Source organism: Diabrotica undecimpunctata, chromosome 7, assembly GCF_040954645.1.
Source record: "Diabrotica undecimpunctata isolate CICGRU chromosome 7, icDiaUnde3, whole genome shotgun sequence".
In the NCBI taxonomy this organism is placed as follows: Eukaryota; Metazoa; Arthropoda; class Insecta; order Coleoptera; family Chrysomelidae; genus Diabrotica; species Diabrotica undecimpunctata.
Window position 1 is genome coordinate 146,297,159 of NC_092809.1, and position 18,619 is coordinate 146,315,777.

At 33.6% G+C, this 18,619-nt stretch overlaps 1 protein-coding gene across 1 annotated transcript; it reads left to right on the plus strand.

Moving 5' to 3' along the window:
* Positions 1 to 6,906: 6,906 nt before the first annotated feature.
* On the plus strand, positions 6,907 to 18,138 carry LOC140447021 (uncharacterized). Its single transcript, XM_072539609.1, has 5 exons — positions 6,907 to 7,107; positions 9,443 to 9,585; positions 10,978 to 11,095; positions 15,591 to 15,783; positions 17,302 to 18,138. The coding sequence occupies exons 1-5, from the start codon at positions 7,078 to 7,080 to the stop codon at positions 18,066 to 18,068; spliced, it is 1,251 nt and encodes a 416-aa protein (XP_072395710.1). The 5' UTR covers positions 6,907 to 7,077; the 3' UTR covers positions 18,069 to 18,138.
* Positions 18,139 to 18,619: the final 481 nt, after the last annotated feature.

Here is an 18,619-nt window from a genome sequence, read left to right on the forward strand (position 1 = left end):
GAAAAAATCAATAAAGCTTCGTCAAGAAATCTACTTTTATTTACCATTACCCCTTATTTTCCAACCCTAAACTAATTTTAAGTAGTCTAAAGAGCAACTTCAAGAAACATTAAACGAAATGGACCAAAAATCGACAATTTTTAAGATTTAGTACCAGGAAAGAAGAAATCACAAAAGGTTAGTCGATTGATGAAGTCAATTAAAAAAAATCATCCAAAAATAGACAACTTTTATTTAGTACCAGAAGAGCAGAAATCGCAAAGCATGTTAATGCGTAAATTAAACCGTATTCACTTTACAAATTCCCAATCGTCAATAGAACCATGTGTAAGCCAAACAGGGTCGTACTGATGTACGACCTATGTATTATACGATTTTTAAAAATATTTACTTTTGAAACTGTTAGTGTACGAATTTCTTGAAATTTAATCATTATATCACACTTAAACTAAACTCTAAAAAATAACACGACCAGTAAATAACTTAACAATAACTATAACATAAATATAACACAATATATTAACCTAAAAATCAACACGATACAATTTGAATTTAAAATGCTGACAAATTGGGATCTGTAACATGAGAATCTGTCTCACTTAAGGTAATAAACTATATTTAATAGCCTCTTGACGAATGAGACGGCTAATATCAACACGTGCTCATGTTTACTGATGGGAATTTTGTAAACGAATGAACTTTAGATTGATTGAAATCTTTTAAAAATCAGACAATTTTTAAGATGTATTATCAGGAGAGCAGAAATGGCAAGCGGTTATTCGAACGATGAATTCAATTAAATAAAATCATTCAAAAATTTCAAAAACACACAATTTTTAAGAAATGGCAAAGGGTTATTCAATCGCTAGATACAATTTAATAAAAATCTACAATTTATAAGATTTAGTATCAGGAGAGCAGAAAGGGAAAAGGCATTAGTCAATCGGTGAAATCATTTGATTAAAATGGTCTAAAAATCAATAATTTTTATCGATTTTGCAACGAATCGAAAGTGCATTACATAAATCGCATTTCTTAGGCACCCTTTTTAGGCAATGCTTTTACAAATCATTTATCCATATTTTGTGTCGTCCTCGTGGATCGTATCATCGAGTAGATTCCGATATCATTGAAATGCTTCCATAAATGATACTCAGTTCATATTTTTCGAGTGATTTCCAGTTTTTATCTATCACCAGCTACCTCTACTCAATTCTCTAAATCGTGTTTGCACAACCGATAAACCTGTCAAGCGTGTTATCAATAATTAATTAAAATATTTTGATACCACTCGTAAGAAGTGTCGTCATTTCAGCATTTACACATCCATAAAATCAGGAACGTGTAAATCAATATTTAGTTTAGTTTCATAGCCAGATAAAAATTATTATTACACAGTGGAAAAACAAGTGCTCATGAATGATTTTCGCAAAATATATTTATTTAGATAGTCGCGATAATACTTTTAATGGCGTGGTAACTATAGAGTACATTTTTATAGCCCTTTTAGTATGATCCTATTATATTGTCAGTATACTAACTGTGCCTACATGGAAAACGGTATTGGAGAAAAAGATAAAAATAAATCATACAATAAGACCAACAAGTACGAGCCATCCTACCTATAGTTGTATAGGGCCAATCACAAGAAGCTCTGTTAAGAACCGTTTGGGAGAAACGTGCCAAGATCGACTATATAACTGATCCCTTCTACTGAGAGAATCACTTTACCTCAAGGACTAACGAGAAGCGGAACTACCTGACAACATTTTCCTCCTCCTGTATCCTTTATCCTTCGTAAGGATGTGGTGACGTTATGGTATTTGACGAATGGTTGCTACCCATTCTTCTCTCTCCTAACCGCGGTGTGCTGCCTCAGACAGAGAGTAACAGGTAGCGCACTTTATTTGGTCTGACCATCGGAGTGACGATCTTCCTCGAGTTCTTTTACCATCTACCTTGCCTTCGACCACCAACCTCTCCATGTCTTCCATTCGTCTGGTAATGTATCCAAAGTATCTCAATATATTTTGGTTGATGATTGTGGTAAGCCTAGTATTGATGTCGAGTTCTGTCAATATTTAGACATTTGTGCGATGAGCTGTCCAGGGTATGCGCATCATTCTACGATATACCCACATTTCAAAGGCCAGTATACGTGGAAAGCTTGCCGGACCAAAAGGAGTTTTGGTACCTACGTCGCGCCCAAAACTCATTAAAAATTTGTTAAAAAAAATGTATAGAGTTTAGGGCCCTAATAACTTGAAAACAGTTTTTTAGGGCACTTATACTAGATACGATTCGTTCTGCTTGCGTGGGGTATTTTAGTTCTGAACCTTGACATTTCATTGAGGGTTTTTTGGCGATTAAAACAGCACGCCTGCTTAAACGGGTTGGTGAGTTTCAGTTCAGCCGCCCACTCTAAGTCAGGTGCTGATTGCAGCCGACCACTCTGGATCAGACGCAGATTTTTAAAATACTGGTTGGTCGACCATGTAAAAGAACATCCCTCTTATCTTCATTTTTCCAATGCCCAAACGGAGTCTCTAATATATTACACACCAAGTCATTAATTTAGCCACCATTTAATATAGTCTTCTGCAGATCATCATGTAGGGAAGAGTCGATGGCAAAAAGGTAATAAGAAGAAAGAGGAAATCATGGCTACGAAATATTCGAGACTGGACAAACATGACTGTAGACGAATTATTCCACGTTGCAAAAGACAGAGAAACTTTTAGAAATGTGGTCGCCAACCTCCGTTAATGGAGACGGCATAGGAAGAAGAAGAAGAAGTCATTAATTGGATTTATGTCTGTCTAAAATTATTTTTGTCCAAACGAAATCCACGAGAACACTTTATATCCGAAATCCGAAACAAACCACAGAGAAATGTATTAATAAAGTGCACTAAACAAATAAAATTAATACTGTGACTAAACTAAACTAATAAATACTATACTATACACTATACTTTATAAAAAATATCTATATAATAGACTAAATTTCAAAATATTGTCGCTGAGAGAAATTTCCGAAAAATAGAAATACCAAATACACATCCAACAGTGGGTGAAGACGAATAATATATTTATAGACGGAACTGCACTCACCAGTTTTCTCAGCTATCACTAAGGATAGGCTGACGTCACGTTGCCATGGCAATCGTGAACCATGCAGATGCATTTCGAATTTCAGAAATTATATTCACCTATTCCTGAATACTAAGATTCAGTACACGGCTAGTGACACAGGTCAGGACTTGACCATCAAGTACGTACCGCTAATAAAGCTAGTTGTCTTTTTAATTTTTAGATTAATTAAAAGAGAATAAATAATTGATTTCAGAATTTAGATATAATAATGTTGCTTTCATTTTTTATTTATTTGTCTCAATTGAATTATATTTTTTTGGTGAACCTCACCTTCACCTACTTCACCTGGCCGGCCGCCGCTGAGTTTCTGACGCATAGGTAACGATAGAACAGATAAGCGTCCGTACTAGGCGCAGTTTCGTGTTCATGGTTATGTCCGTACCTTTCCAGATTTTAGTAAGTTTGACCGTTGCTGATCTGGCCATTGAAAGGCGTCGACGTATCTCTTCTTTGCATCCACTATTGTTTGTGATAACAGAACCTAAGTAATTGAAACGGCTTACTACTTCAAACCCCACTACGTTTCATATTTTCGGTTATCTCCAATTCGATCGATTATCATTATCTTGGTCTTCTATACATTAATTTTAAGTCTATATTCACGACTAATAGTATCTTGTCTTTTGATTCTAAAAACATCAAAATTTTATAAACAGAACAAAACAAAAAGAAGAGGGAGATATACAAATCAATAGAAATAAAAAGAAATACCAACGCAATAAATGACAAAAAAAAATACACAAAACCTTAATAAAATATATTTCAATCTGATTTAAATAATAATAAATATAACACCATAAAAATCTCTTAAAGTCATAACATATCTTCACTTTACCTTTTTCGAAAACATCAATGATACGCTCATATAAAAATAATTATATACTAATAACAGTAAAATATGAGATTTCAGATATCAACTTTTATTTGTCAGTTCGTTAATGTCTGCGTCCCGTTTTACGTTTTGGTAAGTCATATATATACATATTTTACAATAACTGTTTGTTCTTATACATGTACATTTTAGAATCTTGACAAAGGAAAGGGTTTCCTGCCGAAACGTTGATTGCTATGGAAAATAAAATCTAGTTCCACATGTAATATATTTTTTATTGAACCTAAACCCAAGAAATACTAATTTTATATTATATATTATATATTATATATTATATATTATATATTATATATTATATATTATATATTATATATTATATATTATATATTATATATTATATATTATATATTATATATTATATATTATATATTATATATTATATATTATATATATATATATATATATATATATATATAAATTTTTATTAATGATAGTTATTATGATAATATGGTATTATGTATTTTATGAATGAACTTCTACTACAGTTTCCTGTAATTTTTGGAGCCTAAGACCTTAATCCTTAGAGGGCAGGTGTACCGGCTATTTTTTAATGTTTTATTAAATATTATTAATTGCAACAACTTATGCAATATAAATAAATATTATGTAAATTAAGTAAATAAAGTATTAATAATATAAAAGATATGTTTCATTATCACTGTTGAATACCTTTGGCATTGTGAATACCTTTAGAGTTAAAGGTTACATTTTACTTATATATATATATATATATATATATATATATATATATATATATATATATATATATATATATATATATATATATATATATATATAGAACCCCATGTTCCTCTAAAAAGAAAAGAAATTTAATCTTTGCAGATTAGTTAAATAGTAAACTCTTAAATTGCAGATTTCTCCAATATTTAAGAGTTTACTATATATATATATATATATATATATATATATATATATATATATATATATATATATATATATACACTTCTCCAAGAAATTAACGCACCACTTTGAAATATTAAAATATTTTATTAGCGTTAATAAAAATTTCCATTGTAATGTTATATTTTGGAAGCCCCTTGTATATGCAATTCGTACACTCTATATTTATTGATTGTGTTTTATCGCTATAGTTTTTTTTGCAACAAAACAAAAAGAAGCAAAAAATGTACTAATTCTATAAATATACTAATTTCCAAGTGTTCACGAATTTTATTTGGCTACTGTTTAATTGTTAATTATTGTTAATTGTGTATTTAATTGTATTTATTAATTTAACCCGAGATGAATGTACCCAAGCAGTGATACTGTCGAAAGAAGGTTGGAGTTACCGAAGAATTGGTCGTCGGTTTAATGTGTCCCACACATCCGTCTCACAGGGGATCATACTCGCAGACCAGGCCAAGGCAAAACCGGGTAACTACCCCTATTCAAGATCGATTTTTAAGAATTTCTGCTCTTCGACAACGTTTTGTAACACATCCAAGTCTACAAATTCAGCTTCGAGACGTTCATGCTATACAAATTAGTACTGAAACTGTTCGCCAGCGACTTAGGAAATACAACTTAACACCTAGGATTGCCGCCCGAGGTCTTCTATTAACTGCAGAGCATCGAAGGGGGAGACTACATTTCGCCAGAGAACACGTTAATTGGTTAGAGCCTGACTGGAAACGAGTGCTATTTCCTGATGAATCCCGATTTTGTTTGTACAATAACGACAGACGTGTTCGTATGTTGCGACGACACAACGAACGATATGGTCAGTGGAACTTCTTACACACCACATTTTTTGGTGGAGGATCCGTTATGGTGTAGGGTGGTATTTCTTTGAGCGCACGTACGGACCTAGTGGTCATACAAAATGGAACTGTTACAGCTGAAAGGTACATATTGGAGATCCTGGAGCAACATGTAGTACCATTCGCTCCTTATATCGGTGAAAATTTCTTACTAATGCAAGATAATGCCAGACCTCACGCTGCACAGATCGTCAGAAATTATCTAGAAGGGGTAGAAATTAACATTATGGAATGGTCAGCTCATAGTCCGGATTTAAATCCGATTGAATATCTCTGGGAAATCCTTTGTAGGCGATTAAGAGCAACACCGATCCAACCAAACAACTTACAGGAAGTAGGAGAGAGGCTGATCCAGATTTGGAGAGAACTAGACCAAAATGAAACACGGCAATTAATTTTAAGTATGTGCCACCGATGTGAGGCTGTTATACGTAGTAGAGGTGGAAACACTCGTTATTAAGACTTTTTTCATAATTTTAGTTTACTTTTCTTATCATTATTTTTTTAGAATTTTCCGTTTTATTTTTTTTTTCTCCTGTACTTCAACATTTTCTGATGATTAGACAAATTGTTATAATTACTAATAAAATGTAGAATGAATCTGATGAAGTTTTATTTTTTATTCTTTGCCTGTTTACAAATAAAATTGATTTATTGAAGTGGTGCGTTAATTTCTTGGAGAAGTGTATATATATATATATATATATATATATATATATATATATATATATATATATATATATATATCATGTTTTTGCCATATTTTATCTTTTTGTAATAATTGAACACTATGGCTAATCTCTAAGAATTAATTATATACGATAAAGTGAAACTGGAACCACTATTACCGGAAAATTAAAGGAGGCCCAAGTCCGTCAGTCGTCTGATAAGAATAATGATTTATACAGTCATTATACACTTAATTTCGTTTGAAGTTAAGCATATCACATAATCATTTAATATCCACACAACTAATACTTTCTGTTTACATGTCTTGATAACAAATACACACACACACACAGTCCAACCTTACATACTATCCCGAAAAAAAAAGCGCCCAAAGACGGCATCTGTCGGGTTCCGTGTTAACACGGCTCCCAATGTTTTATTTATCCTGATAAGATTGGATATGAATATTCCATAAAAATCTCTAATAACCTTATCGTGCGGAAAATCGGTTTATAACAGTTTAATATGTACTAGCTCGATGGGAGTGTTGGACTAATTAATTTTAGTCGTTTTCTTTAAGATGCAAAGTATCATTCCACCCCCACCTCCGGTAAGTACTTCATAGGATTCTATTTTTTAAAATACAATTTTAATCATCTTCTTGCAGCGACGTCTTTAATTGGTATTTTTTATATCTGTTTTGTTTTGTATTCTTTATTTTCGCATTGTTCGAATAGATATTCACCTATTATCGTTTTCTGTCAAGTATTGTAATGTCTTTCACTCTTCTGAAATTCTCATTTTACTAGCTTAGATTCTAGATTTGTCTCACTGTATTATTAGTCCAGTCGAGATGTCATTTGACCTTGCAAGGAAAGTTACCCTAAATTTTATTGTTCTAGCCTTTAGGGGTGGTCAATAGTAGTGTAAATTTAAAATCGCGACTGAATCCCGCCGTTGTGTTAGCCGCCATCTTGAATTTAAAGGAGAACCGATTTCCTACAATTTATTTTTTGAAGATTCTTCATGTGGTCGATATTTTCCGAGTTAGGAGGTAAAATAATGGTAGGATGGGGGAAGCATACTTATTGAATTATCTCGCTTTTTATTATCTTTACGACATGACTGTATATAAACAAAAATAGAGAGAATTATGTATCATATAATTTTGATCTCTTTCATTTTTCTTTGCTAAAATCAATATTTAACACCTTGACTACGTCACGTATTCCCAGGGGCATGTATGTAATTTTTCAACAGCGCTGTAGTAAAATTGGTCAAACCGTCACATCTAAAAATGTATTTGTACGTCGTTTTAAGTGTAACAAATAACTATCGATAGCAAATTTTTAATTCTCGCTACTGATGTCGGTAATATGAGACATGCCCCCGGAGACACGTGCCGTACATAAACAAAAATTTATTGGTACTATGCATATTGAAGTATGAGCAGTACTTTAAAAAAGTCGAAAAAGACAAGATATATGGTTGATATTGTAGCGTGTTTCAATAAAACGAGCGGTTCGAATTTATATAAATATATTTATTTATAAGTTTACAGTTCGATAATATCTTAACAACTAAACTAACTCCCAACATCGTTACATATGTATACCAAAGTTACTATGTTCTAAAACATTCCCACCCCTCTCTTGTTGTTGTTATTGTTCTCTCTCGCACTCGATGTCCCTGGAAATTTCTAGTCGCTTTCGAGATGCAACCGTTACACGGGCTACGCTGACTGCATGTTCGTAACACTGCTCCCCTCTTAGATCTGAGCGTCCCGATCAGCAACTCAATATGTAGGCCCATGATGGCGGAATCTACAGGACTCTCCAGCTCTGCATGAACCCCTCAGAAAGAAATAACAGTCTACTGTCTTTGAAGGACACGATCTTTTCGGATTAGTGCAACACATAGTAATTCTTACGCCGGTTTCTCGAAAGATCACTTCAAGTATGCTTCTGACAATCTTCCAATCCAGATTATTTGTCTTTGTAGTTTAGAAGACAAGCCACGACGACGTTGTAGATTATAAAGCCAAACAAGATCACCAACTTCATAGCTTTCATTCTTGCGTCGAGAATCGTATTGATCTTTCATTCTGTCACTGGCTAACTGGATGTGTTGTCGGGCAAGTTCATGAATGTTGTTCGTTCTTCACTTCAGGCAGTCGACATAATCTTCGCTTGCAACATGAAATCAGGGAAAGAAGAAACAAGTGCAGAGCAGCGACCCGTGCCTTAAACTCTCTTCTCTGGTAACAAACAATTCGAAGAGAAACCAAAAAACACATTTACGATAGTATAGTCCAAAGTATAACACTTTACGGTTCGGAAGTGTGGGACGTCACCAAAGCTAATAGAAACAAACTTATGACGACAGAAATGGATTATCTGAGACGAAGCTGCCGTAGATCGAAACTGGAGAGAGTTAGAAACGAACAAATAAGAAACGAAATGAAAACGGAGCGAAATATTAATGATGACATAGAAAGAAAACAATTGATCTGGTTCGGACATGTAAAAAGAATGCCAGAGTACAGATGGCCTAGAAGAGTACTGGAATGGATCCCTCCTGAAAGAAGAAAGAGAGGACGTCCACGGAGAAGTTGGCGCAACGATATTGATGAAGCAATGGTGGCAAGAGACTTAGAAGAAGCAACTGCATATGACAGAAAAAAATGGAAATTGGGGGCGAAGAAGCAGCCGTAATCAATCCGTTATTGTATGTTGAGTATGTCTAACATTCTAGGTAATTGAATTGACTCACTTCTGTTAATGGGTTATAAACAATTTCTATTTATGTTCTTATAGAGTACTTACTTTCAAACTTTATAATTTCCGTCTTTTTTGTTAATATTTTCATATTGTAATTCTTACAATTCTTTATTTCTCTCTAGTAGAGATAAGGCAAAAGTAATAATAAATTATCTTTGATTTTAGAATAGTACATTTCCCGTATCAACGACTTTACAGTTAAATGTGATCCCAGAAAACACAAAGAAGTTTTTCTATTGGTTAATACTAACCATATCAGTTTTAGCAGTCATTGGTAACATTTTGGCGATAAGATCTATCATAGAACGGTATGTATACTTAAGTATTATATAATTTCTAGGTTTTTTGAAATATTTAATTTGAAATATGGTAACAACCAAGTTTGCATCATCCTTAGTGGTATATAATTGTAAATATAGTTTTTAAAAGTTCTTAATACGTCAAATATACCAGTCAAATGTTTAAAAGCTTTTAACGAGAACTACCTGGATGTAATATTGAAACTATTTAATAAGATATGTGATACAGGTCAAATTTCATCGAACTGGTTGAAGCCTACACGTGTGACCTTCCCAAGAAATCCAATTCTAAGACCTGTAGTGAATATCAGCTTGTAAGTTTAATGACCTTTAAAGTGTCGCTTAAAACACTTTAAAATTCATTAAAGTAAAATTAGAACCAAGAATAAGTAAAACACAGTTCGTGATGCGGTTTTGGAACGCGAGAGCCCGTCTTTGCAATGCAAGTCTTGGTTCAAAAATGCCTGGATCAAGAAAAAGCAAAAAACATGACAAACTCATAGAACTATTACATCTGTTAGGACTTGACACTAAGGACAGCCAGATTATTAAAAATCTGTACTGGAAGCCCAAAACATAACCATTTCTAAAGGGGTTAGACAGGGTTGCATTCTTACGCCAATGCTTTTCAACCTATACACGGAACAAATATTTCTAAAGACACTGTTATACTGTTCGAAAACATCAAAGATTTGCAGATTATGCTCAATAGAGTAAATACTACAGGCAACCAATTTGGCTAAATATCGACAGAGAGAAATCTAAATCTATTGTGATTGGTAAAAAGAATATTCGACCTGCATATTGAAACCCGCCAGATGCCGTCTTTGGGCGCTTTTTTTCGGGATAGAATGTAAGATTGGACTATGTGTGCGTGTGTATTTGTTATCAATGCATGTAAATAGAAAATATTAGTTGTGTGAATATTAAATGTAATGAAATTAAGTGTATATTACTTATTAAATTATGTGACTCTATAAATCAATATTCTTATTAGACGACTGTCGGACTTGGGTCTCCTCTAATTATTTTATTTTTGTCAATTTTCCGGTAATTGTGGTTCCAGTTCCACCTTATTGTATATAATTAGTTCTTAGAGATTAGCCATAGTGTTAACGTAGATCGAAATAAATTATTAAAATAAGATAAAAGATGAGAAAATCATAATGTAATGGCATGTCTCACAAAACAGGAAAAAAAACAAAATAGGTATATCATTGGAAGGCAACCATATATATGTACGTATTTCTGACTATAGCTCGTCTTCAGTTCGGAGCAGCCAAATTAGAAAGTTTTCGTGTCTTTTTGAGGACAAATATATTAGCATATCTATGTTTAATAACATCGACTTTTTGATGCAATATATATACCAGGAAAATAATTACTTTTAATTTCTTCTAGGAAAACAAAATTTTTACAAAAAGCATGCATTTTTACACTATCCTTGACAGATATACTAACTGTGATAGTGTTTGCTATGAATGATCTTGATATGTTATCGAAACCTCTGATTACTTGGGTAAGTATATAATTTTGTTATACCTTCTTTTTATATGTTATAATATAATCGTTATTCAGTCATTGGTGTTAGCTTTCAAATAAAGGCCTTCTTTATGTTTACTTTAGAACTTTTTGCTGTCATCTTTAGATATTTTGTTCGTCTGGTAGTTGATCGTCCTGATGCCTCTTCCCAAAAATTTATCATCATTTAACAATTTTTTTGTCACCTGTGATCTTTTTTCCATAATAAACACGTGGTTCAAATTAGTCATTTAAAAACCCATGCTTAAAATAGTTCATGATCGAACATATAAAAAATATGGGCTAAATATATGGGCCTGTTGTAATAGTAATAATAGGCGGTTGAAGCGTAGCACTGGCCATGTTACCTTCCTTGTATACCGTAGGCCCTATAGATATAGCAGACTACCCTGCTATACTCCCAAAGCCGCAAAGCGGTATAAAATGGGAGACTATTATTATTAAAAAATATGAGATGGAATTAGATAACAGATAGTTCGTTTTCAAGAGGTAATGGAAACTAGGGCTACAATAATTGAACTATATGTTCGATTACAAAAATGTAGAGACCAACAAAAAGAAGTTTATCTATTATCAACTAAATATTTTTGAAACAAAAAACACGCTATTAAACTTTGTATGCAAGTATTAATGATGTATAACGCATCTGACGCCACATTTTTTTTTTATCCAAAGGCTTTTTGGAGCTTTGAAGAAGCTGCATCGATAATTGACCAAATATTTACTATTAGACAAATGTGCGAAAAGTATTGGGAGTATATTCAAGACCCACATCAGATCATTATAGATTTTAAATATAGTAAATTGAAAAGTTACATTCGGGGTTATATTTTTCAGGGAATTGCCAGTGGGTTACCACGGAATAGCTACGAGGTGAAACTGATCTGAATATCTGGTAAAAAATAATGGTGCATACAAGCATTGAGAAGGCTTGCAGAAAGAAAGGATAATATAAAAAGGATTACAACAAGCTGCATTTACATGGTGCAAGAACGGAAGCACTGGAAATAAATGAGGGAGGTCTATATTCAGCAGTGAATGCTGCATGATGTGTAATAAGGTGATACAGCAACTTAGAAAAGAGTACCTGGTTTTGAGGAGTAATATTGAAACTGTTACATAAAGGAAATTATGTTGTAAACACTTGACCAAGATATTAGAAAAGCATAGTGTAACTAATAGATTCAAGAAACAACAATAGATGACAAAAGAAATACTAGGCCTTAAAAAAGAAAATATAAGGACAAGGGACAAGGCAGACAAATACAGACAAGGAACAAATAGAAGAATTAGAAAAGAAATATGAAATGTTCCACGTGCACAAGAAAGTTCGTGAAGCTGCTGGTCTGTATAATAAGAAAAACATTAATAATAGTGTGTAATCTAACTCCGTGGTGTAGTGGACAGGGTAGGTTCTTGTGAAACAGGAGACCCTGGTTCGTAACCCATCGACGTGAAAATTTTAGTGGTACAACTACGAGATATATCACAGATATAAACATATATTTGGTGTTAAGTACGTAGTTTCCTTTATAAAATTAGAAAGACTAAGATGGGCAGGATATCTGGCAAGATCACAACAGTCAACCCTCCTAGAAGAAACCTTATGTCACAACCTGTGGGAAGTAAAAGTAGGGGTAGGCCAAAACTCAGATGGAGGGATGGTGTAGATGAGGATGGTAGACAAATAGGCGCAGCAAACTGGCAACAGTTGACAATGGATAGAACTGACTAGCGTAATAGACTTGGGAAGGTCAAGGCTCTTTTATAGAGCTGTAGCACCAATGATGATGATGACTAATAATAGTGGAAGTGAGGGAAAAGAGGAAAGGTTTTCTTCAATTTTAGTCTTCATTATTAGAATACAGTTTAAGATGTACTAAAACCTCGTTTTCGAATTCGCAATGTATGTTTAATGGTAAGACAAAAGAATAGTTATGTTTCATTCTTTCAAAAATGAGAAAAACAAGTAACGATTCACTGAATGGAAATGTTTGTTGTTGAAACTTATTATTTTCAAATTAGAGCCTAGATCTGCTTGACAAAAATCGCAAATAAATACTTCTCCATTAAAGCAGGTGCAGAGTTTATGAGCCCACTTATGACAAATATTGCACTGTGTCCTTGCACACTTCCTTGCTCTTGAAGTTGCTGTATGGTTCGGTGCATGTGAGACACAAAACACTGTCTTCCGGTTAGAGATCTTCTGTAGGTTTTAGTATGATGAATTTTGGTTTGCAATATTTATTCTCCCTTTTTTCGGCATCCTTCACCAAATTTCTCTTTGGTATTATCCTATTAGTTGTTTTTTTATTTGCTTTGTTTTTAAGTTCCGTTTTGAAAGGTGAGCTTGTGAGTACTTTTGATTTTTGAAATCTAGTCCGGGGTTTAACTTCAGTAGATCTTTTAGCTCTAGGAAACGGTAAGACTTCCTTAGCAATCACTGTAACAAAAGCCTGACATTACTAGCGTATCTCTAGTGCAGGAGAGCTGCGGTGAACTTTTTTCTTTGCCTTCTATGGATGTAACTGAGTTTTCAGTTGGATACAACTATACTTCAGTTTGACTACTTGTGTTTTTATTCTGAGTGGTTTCCGATGGGGTTTCTTCTTCGATGAAGTGGACTTTAGATGGAGAAAAGTCCAGGTCAAAAAATAGTTCTGAGCTGAATAGGCAAATACCACATTTTTGAAACCCAGACATGATATTTTGATAAGTCAAACTCTTTTCAAGGCAGTTTTTACCAAAACGGGTGTGTATTCTCTTCTTTTTATGTGGATATGACTGTATGTTTTTCAATGTGCCTCTAGTAAGTTATCGTTCCATCGTTTTCTTGGTTTTCGTCTAATCATCTTCCTATTGGAGAACCGTCTCTTGCCGTCTTTACTACTGCATTTTTTGTCATTCGGCTTATATAATTATTTCATTCTACTCTTTCATTTTTTACCCAGCCCTTGATGTTCTCTACCTAGTATCTACGTGTCCACCTTGTATCTAAGTGTTTTCATCTCTACTGTTTCTAACACTCTTTTTATTCTTTCTGTGTCAGGCAGTGTTTCTGACTCCATATTGTTTCATTCAGGTAACCTGCGGCTGAGTTTGCTCTATTTCACTTCTGTTGCAAGCTTTCCGTAGCTAGATGATGTGATGCCTAGATATTTAAACTCTATTACTTGTTCTATTTTTTGACCTTCCAGCTCAAATTTATGTCATGTTGGATTATTCTCCGATGTAAAAAATTCTTCTGAAAAGTGTCCACTGCAATTTCAAACGCCTACTTAAACGATCTGAATACCGTCACATCGAGTAGTTAAAGTTTATGCGTGGTGTGTAATGAAACAGATAACATGATGCCGCCATTTTCTCTGGCAAAAATAATAGCGCTAATAAATGCGAACTGTGGTTATCCAAAATCACAATCACAGGGTGCTGTTTGGATGGTCGAACTATTTTAATAAAGATTTTCAGCCATTCATGAAAGATGCCTGCATTGATCCACCAAGAATTACTGCCCCAAGCGGCGCTTCCAACTAGTCTAGACTTTCAGTACCTATGATTTAACAAATTATTGTGGTCTGTTCGCCTCTCTCATCAGAACTTATTACTCCTACTTGTTTTTTCCCTTTCTTTCCCGAAAACTCTCCAACTTTTCGTCTATTGAAGGCTATACATCTCGCTATACTTATCGGCTCTGGCAATATGAACGATAATTGAGGATTCCGAATTATAAAGCCGTTACTCCACGCTCTTTCTGAATGGTTTTTTTTAAATGGATGTGGCACATCAACTTTTCCTGCGAGTTAGAACGCAAGTTTTTGAAGAGAATTCCTTGTGAGGCCATAAAACTTGGAATCCGTTTAAGCCAGTGAGCCAATGAGCCACACATTGAAAATTTTTCTTTAGATTATTCATGGAAAATTAAGAAGTCATTGCGAAATAGATCTATATGAAAACTTGAGAATGCGCTGGATATCCGTGAAGCACTTTTTGGCTTAAATGTACTTCACCAAAAATGCCGTAACCAACGTAAAGATATTTATATGGCTTTCATCGATTACGAAAAAGCTTTGAATAGAGTACAGCATGGAACGCTTTTGAATGTATTAAGAACCAAGGGCATTAATAGTAGAGTCCTACGTATTATAGAACTATTAAAATAAGACAAATTTTATCTAGGGCATGTTCTTAGAGAAAACCGGTCAGATTATTTGGAAAAGTAAAATCGAGGGCCGCAGAGGATTTGGAAGAAAGCAGATGTTATGGCTCAAAAATATTCGTGGTTGGACAAGAATACATAGTACCAAACAACTATTCCGATTAGCTGAAAACCTTGAACAACTCGTCAATATAATTGCCAATAGGGGGACCTAATATGGCACCGAAAGAATTCAAACTGTATGTGTACGAATAATAACTGTGTGTATTATTTTTTAATTATAGCTATATAAATTTTAATAAAATATATTTTTTAGACTTTAGGCAAGCCATTATGTTATTTTTTGCCAACATCTCAAATATTTGCAACAACTGTTAGTTCATTAATATTAATGGTCATTGCTATGGACAGGTACCGAAACTGTATACAGTCGTTTAGCAAATGCGTGTGGAATCCAAAGCCAATAGTATGTGTTATGTTCATAATATGCCTACTTCTACTATGTGCCGGTAAGTATTTATATATATATATATATATATATATATATATATATATATATATAATATTTATTTGTAAAGTAGACCTGAACTCTTAAAATTTCTTGGTAGCAAACTGTCGTAACCATGTCCTTGCTATTTAAGTTCTGTTAACGATATATACTCACTTCAGACTGGCAAGTAAGAGTTTCCCAGAGTAAAAATCATTTATTCTAATACTGGTACAATCTTTGCCAGAATTATAATTGCTATTAAAACAGAAGTACACAAAGACGTGAAATCGTCTACAATATATTTATTACACTGAAAAACGAACGTGAAGAAATATTCATTTAAAAAAGGTTTCCAATAAAGATTTCTAATTATTTTTAGATCTTGGTTGGTAATTCGTGCTTCCTTTATTATTTGCATCATCTTTGTGAACTGTAGTCGATCAAATGCTTTCTCGTAATCAACAAGACAAGCGTATATATGTCGTAATAGACGTCTCTGCAACTTTGGAATAAGACTTCTATTGGGAACAAAGCCTCTCTCGTACCAACATAATTTACGAACCCGAACTGGTTGGGGAAAATTTGACTTTCACACAGAACTTCAGTCATTCTGTTGGCATTTCTCCAGAGTTATATATGTTCTGAGTATATTTGTTATTATTGCGATTGATTCGTTGTCCATTAATTTGGGTAGTTCTGCTTGTATATTATCAGAGCCTGCTGCTTTGCCATCCTTTAGCTAGGTTATTGTAAAATACATTCTCTGTTGTAATATTTTTGGTCTATCATTAGCGTCTTCTTCTAACTTAAAGGTGTTATCTCTTTGGTCTTCAAATAGTTTCTGTAGGTATTTTTTTCCACGTTCTTATTTTACTCTGTTCGTCCAAGATAAAGTTTCCGCCAGAATCAGTTACATTTTACTTCTGTCTCTGTCTTAGTCTAACTGTGAGTTCTTTAACTTTTCTATGTACATTCTAACTAGCGTACTTTGACTATAGAGTCTGAATTTTTTCGCATCCTGCCATTGGTTTTTTCTTCTTTCCCTTCCCTGATTTTCCTGTTTATTGTTATATTTATCGTTTTATATATGTCTGCATCATTTTTGGCTTTTTTTCTTTCGTCCATTAGTTTCAAAATCTCGTCTGTCTTCCACGATTTTTTTTAGATTAATGTATCTGTCTTTAAGTATTTATCCGTTACATTTTGAACTATTTCTGTAATTTGTTTAATCGTTTGTTGTTTGTTTGATTTGTTCTTTGTTTGTTCTTTGTTTGATGTTTGATTTGTCTCTAATTGCAGTGTTACTTGCTCATTTAACGTGGATTGGACCATTATTTTCATATTAAGGTCTTTTAGCATTTTAAAAATTTTGCTTAAAAACATGTATATTTTCTCTCAAACCACAACGGACTTTTGCTTATATTCTTTAAAGAATTATTCGAATTCTAATATCATCTCTGTATACGGTAGAGCTGCTTTATACAGAGATGCCTTCATTAATTTATTGATATGTCCCTTTAACTTACATTTTTTGTAGGAGGATCTTATCCAGTTTACGCTGCTTTCAACTACGAGGCATTGTGGGTTTTGAAGATACCATATACAGCAGAAGAAGCCGATTATGAACTAAGTCATATGTGTTATGGGACCAAAGCAAAGCTGAAAACCTATTTGGTCACTGTAGATATCATTATTTTTGCACCACTTTTTTTAGCTTTTACTTGGTTCTACATCCAAATCGCTTCGTTGATTTGGAAACACAGAAAACCGGTCGGCGCTAAATTTAACAATTTTGACAATAAGTCAGAGGACTCAACCAGTAATTCCACGAAGAGCACCAATGTCACCACCATCGAGAACGTAAAACCGGTTGTTAAACCTAAGAAACAAAAAAACGTTCAAGTCCAACGAAAAATCCGTACTTTCAGAATTGTTATAGTTCTAATGTTGTCTTTTATCGGCTGCCGATTTCCGTATTGGTTCTATTACACCGTGAGAGTAGTAAGTATTAGAAATGATAACATGAGCTGGAACCTACATTTTGCACTCGTAGCTTTAAATTTGCTAAATTGTGTACTCAACCCACTACTTTACACGTTTCTGAATCAATCAGTGGCTGCTCTGAAAATAATCAAAGAGTTTATGCTGAAAATTTGTTGTTGGTGCTTTTCGAACGATGACTTTGATGAGTTTGAACGAAATAATCCTTTTAATAGAGACCAGGTGAATCCTGCGTGTGGTACTGTCAAAACTAGGCCTAAGTATGGTCTGCACGACAAGAACGATAAAGTACAAAAATACTAGAATATTTTATGTAAAATGTTGAAAAGATATTTGTATGTATATTTTTGATAGTAAAAGTAATTTAAAAACACTATAGTTTAATAAGTAATTCTTCTTTTTCTTTTAACCAAACTAAACTCAGTTTATTTCAATATATTTAGCTGTCTTGTGAATTTTTTCTTAAGTTCCTGAAAAAAGAATTACTAAATTAATAGTTACCCAGTTACGATCCAAGAATTACGGATGAAAGAACCGACACAGGCAGAGCACTTCGTTGCACTGAAGCTGAGAAATTCAATAGAAATCACCGAGACACTACAATAATTAAACATCCTTATGAATATCTTTTGTATGCTATCATGGTTCTAGTAAAAAATTACTAGCCAATACTACTACTACCGTAGTACTACCGATGGCAATCGGAAATTCAGATCTGGTAGGAATCAGTGGCGGATCCAGACATTTTTGTCATTTTTGTCGGTGGGGGGGGGGTCATGAGTCTTGAGGGTGATTTTGATATATGATTTCGATTTTTGCACCTTTCAGTGGCTGATCCCCAGAAATTTTTGTCG